This window comes from Acytostelium subglobosum (assembly GCF_000787575.1).
Source record: "Acytostelium subglobosum LB1 DNA, scaffold: scaffold14, whole genome shotgun sequence".
In the NCBI taxonomy this organism is placed as follows: domain Eukaryota; phylum Evosea; class Eumycetozoa; order Acytosteliales; family Acytosteliaceae; genus Acytostelium; species Acytostelium subglobosum.
In genome coordinates, this window is record NW_012236519.1 from 302,719 (window position 1) to 311,767 (window position 9,049).

A 9,049-nucleotide genomic window follows, 5' to 3' on the forward strand; every position below is an offset into this window, starting at 1 on the left:
ATGATTGATATCAAGAACTATCCTCGCTCACTCAGATCATTATCATTGATTGGCCAAACACTACCATTGCCCGCCCTACCCGACTCTCTCACAAAGTTGAACTTTGTTGAGCTCGCCAACGTGCCCGTTCAACAATTGGTTGGCAATGCAATGTTGAGCTCATCACTGACCTCATTGTCATTGAGAGATAACTTCAATCAGGAGATACCGCCACTGGTATTGCCAATGAACCTCAAGACCCTGGTGATGGGTGACAACTTCAATGAATCCCTACCAACCGATGATCTTGGATCACTTACTTCCATATCGTTTGGAATATTGTACAATCGACCATTGGCTGACATACCTCCGAGTGTGACATCATTGTCACTGTCAAGCTTGTATGATTATCAAGTCATCCCTGGTCATGTCACACATCTACGGTTGACTGCAGCACATGTCATCAAAGAGCGGAAGGGTCAATCAAGCTCAATCCTACTGCCACGTATCAACAATGTATTGGGATCAATCAATTTATGGATTGAGGTTGACTCATATGATTGTCCAAAGCAACCAATTATCAAGTTGTTGTTGTCATTATATCCAAACACAAGGAACATACATGTCCAGCTTGGTACGACATTCATTCAACCGATTGAGATTCTACACATCAGGAGAACAACATCAGGTAGTCCCGTACAACCGGGTCATGCATGGTGCCAAGTTCAACATTTATTCTGTGGAAAAGGAGAGAATGTGTTACTACATCCTATCGTCAATGATGACAGTCCAAGCTCCAACAAAAAGGATTTGACAAAGAGGATAGGATGGACTGATGATCAATCTCAAGATGATGGCAATCAATGGTGGCTGAAAGGATTGGCAATCACTTCACTTGCCTTCATTCTTGGACATTGGATTACCAAAAAATAGGTCGCTTTTGAAATAAAATGATCATTTTGATCCAAGTTTTATCATTCATACAAGTGTTGTACAACTACAAAGAGATACATACCCATCACATAATATTATACATATCATTCAAACTAAAAGATTGGGAATGGATAAACTCTCAACATATGTCATCAAGTATGTGATAAATATTATTAGACAACAACAGGATAATGGCGATTCATGTCTGATTGATCTGTTGTGTCTTGGTCTTTCATGCAAGAGATTATGGGAGATAATGATTGTGGAACTAAGCCAAAGCAATCAAACTGGATTGGTATATATGACTGATGGCGATAGTGATGTGACATCATTGCAACATGAGGGCTTTCAAACCTGGTTGAAACTCAAATCATCATCAAGGCCTGCTTTCTGGACCAGAGCAGCGCGCTCCGATCGCAAATACATCCAACACTCAACACCGCCAACGACTGCCTCAACACTATATATCCGGCCAAGCCTGAACGTTCCCCTCAACGACTATCGGCTCCAATCACTGCATTCAATCACCGCGATGGTCTGTGGTATGAGGTACAATCAGACGATCACCCATGATTCACTTCCACCATCACTCACATCCTTAAGGCTAGGCACAAAGTTCAACCAACAGATTGTCCTGGGATCATTGCCCAGTATATTAATGTCGTTGGAGTTTGGCAGACAGTTCAATCAACCATTCAAACCTGGTTCGCTACCTGATTCCATCACCAGCCTAATGTTTGGCAAGGATTACAATCAACCTCTAACAGGCTCAGTCTTGCCCTCATCCCTGCTATCACTTGTCTTTGGTGACTATTTCAACCAGGTCATCAAAACAGACACTCTCCCATTATCTCTGACGTCATTAACCTTTGGTTCAAGCTTCAATCAACCAATTGACGATGCTCTGCCACCTCGCTTAAGCACATTGAAGCTTGGAGAAAGGTTTGATCAAGAGCTCACACGACACGACTCCATCGTCACACTTCAGATATCAATCCAAGGCTACAGAAGGATTGATACCAAGAGCTATCCTCGCTCACTCAGATCATTATCATTGGTTGGCCTAACACTACCAATGCCCGCCGTACCCGACACAATCACCGAGTTGAATTTCATTGGCATTCTACATGTACCGATTAAACAGATGGTTGGCAAGGCACTGGTTCACTCGTCGGTGACCTCACTTACATTTGGCTATATCTTCAATCAGAAGATACCACCTAAAGTCTTGCCAATCAACCTCAAGACCCTGGTGATTGGTGACAACTTCAATCGACCATTGCCAATGAATGCACTGAGATCACTTACATCCATATCGTTTGGAAGATTGTACGCTCTACCATTGACCGACATGCCTCCGAGTTTGACATCATTGACATTGTTCAAGTTGTATGATTTCCAGGTCATCCCTAATCATGTCAAACATCTACAGTTGACCTCACACTACACCATCAGTGATCTTCAGGGTCCTTCAAAGTCCCCTCTGCCTAGTATCTTCTATGTTTTGGAATCAATCACATTGTTGTACACGGTGAACTATAATGATTGTCCAAAGCTACCAATTATCAAGTCATTGATGTCATTGTGTCCCAACACAAGTAACATACATGCCCATCTGCGTACGCAAATTGTTGAACAATTTGCGACAATACACATCAGGAGAACATCATCAGCAGGATACCACGAACAACCATTAAGACCACGACAACAACCGGATCATGCATGGTGTCAAGTACAACATATACACTGTGAACAAAGAGAGAATGTGTTGTTACACCATGTCGTCAATGGTTACAGTTCAAGTTGGTACGATAACAACAATAAGGATATGACTCTGAGGTTAGGATGTGCAGATGATGATGATCAATCACAAGATGGTGGTGGCAATCAATCGTGGCTGAAAGGATTGACAATATCTACCCTTGACTTCTTCTTTGGACATTTTTTCAAAGACTAGGCTACACCATGGTCATGATGGACAACGGATATTTGTTGATCAAATCGATCAAAAGTTGGAAATTTGAATGAATAAAGCTCATTCATTGGATGACCAAACAATGTTATAAACAAAGAGATAAAGATATATATATATATGATTGATTGATTGATTAGAAGTATGGACAACCTTACAACTTATGTTTTAAACTATTTGATAAAGATTATTAGACAACTACAACAACAGGATGATGGCGATGATGATGAAGATACATGTTTGATTGATCTGTTGTGTCTTGGTCTGACTTGCAAGAGACTATGGGAGATAATGATGGTGGAACTACGTCAAAGAAATAGACCTCGATTAGGTTTTATCACTTATGGAAAGAGTGAGGAGGGACCTTGGATACCTGATGGCTATCATATATGGAAGAAACTCAAATCATCATCATCATCACCAAGACCTGCATACTGGACAAGATCAGCGCGTTCCGATCGCAAATACATCCAACATTCGACACTGCCAACGCATGCCTCAACACTGTATATCGAACCAAACCTGAACAATCCCCTCAACGACTATCACCTTGACACCAATCACTCTATCACCTCACTTGACTGTGGCCTGTCGTTCAATCAGTTGATCACCAATGACTCACTCCCACCATCACTCAAATCCTTAAGGATAGGCACACTCTTCAACCAACAGATTGTCCCGTGTTCGCTACCCAACACATTGAGGACGTTGCAGTTCGGCCTAGACTTCAATCAACCATTGACCCAAGGTTCACTGCCCGACTCCCTCACCTGTTTGGAGTTTGGAAGAGATTACGATCAAACTGTCCCTGCCTCAGTCTTGCCCTCCTCCCTTCAATCACTTGTCTTTGGTTCATGCTTCAACCAAAGTATCGTGGAAGACTCACTTCCATTGTCTCTAACGTCATTAACCTTTGGTCTAAATTTCAATCAACCAATAGACCATGCGCTGCCACCTTGTCTTCGCATATTGAAGCTTGGAAGTATTTTCGATCATGCTCTGGCACGTCTCGACTCCATCGTCAAACTTCAGATATCATTCATAGCCTTTGAGAAGATGGACGGCGTGTACTACCCTCCAACACTCAGATCGTTAACACTCATTGGCCAAACAACACCACTGAGCACAATACCCGACACACTCACCGAAWTTGAACTTTGCTGAACTTGCCGATACACCTATTCAACAAACAGTTGGCAATGCATTGCTGTCCTGCACCTCACTGACCTCATTGTCATTTGACTACCTCTACAATCAGGAGATACCAAAGCAGTTCTTGCCAATGAACCTGAGGAACCTGGTGTTTGGCGACTACTTCAATCAATCGTTACAAAAGATTGATCTTGGATCGCTCACTCATCTCTCACTTGGAAGATTCTACGAACGAACATTGGCAGACATACCTCCGAGTGTAACATCATTGACATTGCACAGAATCCGAGACCATCAAGCTATCCCAGGTCATATCATACATCTACAGTTGACCGGAGAATACTCCATCAACCCTGATCCAGACGAGCAACCACAGGCAATCACACTACCTCGTGTGGACAATGTATTGGAATCAATCACTTTATTCATCAAGGTGAGGTTGCATGATTGTCCAAAGCTACCAGTGATCAAGTTGTTGTTGTCATCATGTCCAAACACAAAGAACATTCACGCCGAGTTGGGTACACCATTCATTTATCAGTTTGAGACTCTACACATCAGGAGGACAACACAACAGCAAGCATGGTGTAAAGTACAACATATATACTGTGGACAAAGAGAGAATGTATTGCTGCACTACTATGACATCAATGATTATCAAAAAGGAAAGTATAACATTAAGAAGAAGAAGAAGACTGGTGGTAATATGAGGATAGGATACACAGATGTTGATTCTCGAGTTGGTGATGGTGGTCAATGGTCTCACAAGATGATGGACTTTATCTTTAGAAAGTCGGACAAGTAAACATCTGGCGCGACCCATCATTGGTATTACTTGTTTGTCTTTGATTGTTTGGGGTGTTGTTATGGAGGATTATCCAACTCGGACTTCCTACGCATAAACAACGGTAATGGCTATTCTCTAGTAAGTATATTGTACAAAAAGTAGCTATTTAACCCTGCCAATGATGATTATCAAAGTTAATCAGTCTCAATGAGAGACACTCATACTGACACTGGCACTGGTACTGTCACTGATGATGGTACTGGCGAGACATGGAAACCATCCCAATTTACAATTGGATACTTGAACAAAATAGAGCACTAGTTAAAATAGGGACAACTTTCGTGACATCTGTCCAGACAATCAACAGAGCGAAACACATCAACCAAGTACCAACAATCAATACACACAATTATACACCTTGGAATCATTCCAAACTATATGAACGAATGAATGAATGAATGAGTATGGATATGGGATTGGAGGAGTTTCCAGGCAACTATCACCTGGCGTATAAAGGGTAAAGATGTTATTCAAATGAATTTAAATTAGAAACCATTCTGGACATTGATTGATGAGATCAATGTGTTGATGTTGTTAATGGCAGCATTGGCTTGGTCAATGTCGAGACCCATGGCACGATCCTCAGTCATTGGTGGGTTGAGTGGCAGCTGGGATGGGGACTCGGTGAACTCGAGGGCAGCGACCAATGGGCTGGTGCCAGCAGAGGTGGTGTACTTGTATCCGTAGGCGGTGATGTTCATCACTTGGGCCACGGTGACGTTGGGTGTGCCGACAAGTATGTCGTTCACACTGGCGGGTTGGTGGCGACAGCCTAGTCTGTTACCACAGGTGGTGTTGCAGAGTGGGCCCTCGTAGATGGCACCCTCCGTCACGTTGATGTTTTGCCAGTCGGCCCAGATCTTGTCAATGAATGAGTGGTGCGACCAGAAGATGGCGTCGTTGGGCGAGGCAGTGCCGGCCATGTCTCCGCCAATGCCGTGATGGAAGTTGTTGTGTGGACCAGCCTCGATGGTGGAACGCAGGGAGTTGTAGTCTGGGCTAGAGTTGAGCATCTTGTGCATGAGGGCTGGGCTGGGCATGGAGGTCATCCAGAATGGGTTGTACTCACGGGTGAGACATTGTCCTGGGGGGTCAGTCTCGTCGATTCCATCGTAAAACGTGAGCCAGTTGGCGCACAGACCGTTGCGGATGCAGTGCTTGGTGGCGGTGCCAGTGGGCGAGCCAAGGTACTTGGAGGTCATGACGGCAGAGGCGTTGATTCCCTTGTAGTCGAGGGTCCAGTCCCAGTAGGGGACAGAGATGGATGAGTTCTTGGACACCTGCTGGAGTGCGAGCTCAAAAGTGCGCACGAACCATCTGTGCCATGGGAGCAGGGGTGAGCAGCCGTGGATGACATCGTAGTTCTCGACGTGGATGCGGACAAAGTCGTCATAACGTGATGCGTTGGGGTTGAATGTAGATGGTGTGGCTCTCAACTTCTTGATAGCGTTTGAGTAGTTGTCCCACTCCTTGGTGGACATCTTGCGCACCTCCTTGCGCTCCACCAGTCCAGACACGCAGCTCACCACACAGATGGCCACCAACAACACTGTCAATAACTTAACACTGAACATATTTGATTGATTGATTGATTGAACGAATGAATGAATATGTCTTGTCCTTGATTGTTTGTCCTATGTCTATGTTCCAGTTGTATTTATAGTCGAGTGGACTATAAGTGTCCTTTCGATAATGGGCATGATCCATGAATGGACTTGTCGGTGCAGGGCTCGCACCTTATATCCCGACCTTCAGACCATTGTCGGTGCTCAGTGATGCAAAGATGTGAAGATATCCAATCAATTAGATGTCTATATATTTGAAATCACGTCAATCACGTCGAATCATTCATTCAATAATTCATTAATTCAGACATCGTTTGAGTTGCCCTTGATCAAGGGCCAAGTATACCTCCTGTACACAGTAGTACTGTTGGGTAGTGGTAGGGCAGGGCAAGGACCTTGGTTGCCCTTTGGATGGATGTGGTGCTGGGGATTCCTGTCTCGACTTGTGTCTTTAGTCTTAGTCTAGTCTTGTGTCCACTCCCCACACACTGTGAGGCATGTGTCTATCTCGTGTTAGTCGAGGTACTTACAGTGGCTATGACCCATTCAATGTCGTTGAGTTTCATACCACACGCGCGCGAAATAATAATTATAATCAATCAATCGTTTCCAAACAAATCAATGATGGTGGACCTCCTCTATCTTACTTCCTCACTTACCTACTTTATAATCTTGTGGACATTTAGACCAATGTGGCAAACATTTAAAATAACTACTTTCATCATTGATCACACGATTCCATTGATCATTGACTGACGCGACCAGACCACACATGAATATGAATGTTCAACTATTCATTCATTCATTTGTTCATTCAATTATTCACATCAATCAAATAATTATTATTTCTTGTTGTTGTTATTGAAGAGGGATATTATTTACTTTGTTGATAATTGATTGATTGATCGATTAGTTGACTGATTGGTAGTTAGATCACTCTGTCAGAGGTGCACCCTACCCTACACTTCCCTGGTATCGGCTGCGCAACACTGTTGTACTCAGTGAGGCCAACCCAACGAACCATGCACCGGTTTCTCTCTTTTGGTCTGGTCAACGCTTGCAGTCCCAAGACACACCTGAAACCCCGCCCAGCCGGCTCAAATGCTCAATTCGTTGGATGAGAGCGGCAGTTTTTTTTTTTYTTGATTTATTTTTAATTTTTGCATCACTTTAATTTGATCTATTTTTAAAAATGATTTTTCATTCATTGGTGTGTGAGGGATTGAATGAATGAGGGCGCCATCATCCATCTTGAGAATTCAAGGCTCCTCACACATATTATTATGTTTCACTCGCTCACTCACTTTCTTCCTTGCTTGCTCGCACATTTCACACTTACAGATAGATAGATAGATAGATTTATATATATATATATTATTTGTGGTTCTCAAGTGATTCTCTGTCCCCATCCAGCCCACTATTATATTATTATTTCAGACGATCGTGACACACACTTCATCAATCAATCAATCAATCAGTCAGTCAGTCAATTATAACATTACATCAACTTATAACATTGCATAACCCCCATCCATCTAATCAATCAAATATATATATAATATAATACATATACATATATATATATTTACAACAACAAACAAACAAACAAACAAACAACAATAACATTATTTGTAGCAGTAGTAGTTTAAAATCACTTTTAAAGAAAGAGAAGAAATATGGACTCAAAATGGTTCTTGATCGTTTTCCTTGCATTCTTGGTAGTGTTGCCAAGCATTGTCAATCCATACCGCAAGAGTGTAACAATAACAAACAAAGAGCCATCACTCGATATCTATCATCTTAAGAGGTATGTTTAGGATGATGATCAACTCAACAACAACGTGATGATAAAATAACTAACAAACGACATTATTATTTTCAATAATATTTAGACAAGGTGCTTCATCGAACAACAACTTAAACATTGCGTCTCTGTTGACTCAATCCTACTCAAATATCCTATCTCATTCATCATCATCGAGCTCAAGCAGTTCATCATCTTCATCATCATCTTCATCATCTTCATCTTCATCATCATCATCATCCTCATCATCCTCATCATCATCATCAAGCAGCAGCAGCAGCAGCTCATCCAGCAGCTCGAGCTCATCCAGCAGCTCGAGCTCTTCAAGCAGCTCTTCATCGTCAAGCAGCTCCTCGTCATCAAGCTCTTCATCGTCAAGCAGCTCATCCTCTAGCTCGTCTTCAAGCAGCTCTTCGTCATCAAGCTCTTCGTCGTCAAGCAGCTCCTCGTCGTCAAGTTCTTCATCGAGCTCTTCAAGCAGCTCCTCGTCATCAAGCAGCTCTTCGTCATCAAGCTCGTCTAGCAGCTCTTCGTCGTCAAGCAGCTCTTCATCGTCAAGCTCATCGTCAAGCAGCTCTTCGTCGTCTTCAAGCAGCTCTTCATCAAGCAGCTCCTCATCGTCAAGCAGCTCTTCCTCTAGCTCGTCGTCAAGCAGCTCTTCATCTAGCTCAAGCTCATCTTCGAGCTCCTCATCGTCCAGCAGCAGCTCWTCATCATCWTCATCWTCATCWTCATCWTCATCATCMTCWTCWTCATCYTCATCYTCATCATCMTCTTCATCAATCTCATCTTCATCA

The 9,049-nt window shown here is 42.9% G+C and overlaps 4 protein-coding genes across 4 annotated transcripts; 3 read left to right on the plus strand and 1 right to left on the minus strand.

Annotated features, from left to right (window-relative positions):
* On the plus strand, nt 1-2,370 carry SAMD00019534_071210 (hypothetical protein; the record flags this gene model as incomplete). Its single annotated transcript, XM_012897528.1, has 5 exons — nt 1-380; nt 1,090-1,207; nt 1,294-1,454; nt 1,516-2,273; nt 2,345-2,370. 5 exons carry the CDS (start codon nt 1-3, stop codon nt 2,368-2,370), a joined length of 1,443 nt encoding a protein of 480 aa, XP_012752982.1.
* Nucleotides 2,371-4,166: 1,796 nt separating this feature from the next.
* On the plus strand, nt 4,167-4,841 carry SAMD00019534_071220 (hypothetical protein; the record flags this gene model as incomplete). The annotated part of the gene is made up of 1 exon (XM_012897529.1): nt 4,167-4,841. One exon carries the CDS (start codon nt 4,167-4,169, stop codon nt 4,839-4,841), a length of 675 nt encoding a protein of 224 aa, XP_012752983.1.
* A 527-nt stretch (nt 4,842-5,368) lies between these two features.
* SAMD00019534_071230 (hypothetical protein) lies at nt 5,369-6,457 on the minus strand (the record flags this gene model as incomplete). The annotated part of the gene is made up of 1 exon (XM_012897530.1): nt 5,369-6,457. One exon carries the CDS (start codon nt 6,455-6,457, stop codon nt 5,369-5,371), a length of 1,089 nt encoding a protein of 362 aa, XP_012752984.1.
* A 1,652-nt stretch (nt 6,458-8,109) lies between these two features.
* Nucleotides 8,110-9,049, plus strand: SAMD00019534_071240 (hypothetical protein; the record flags this gene model as incomplete). The annotated part of the gene is made up of 2 exons (XM_012897531.1): nt 8,110-8,255; nt 8,332-9,049. Coding segments are annotated over 2 exons (864 nt in total), but the record flags the coding sequence as incomplete, so codon positions are not given.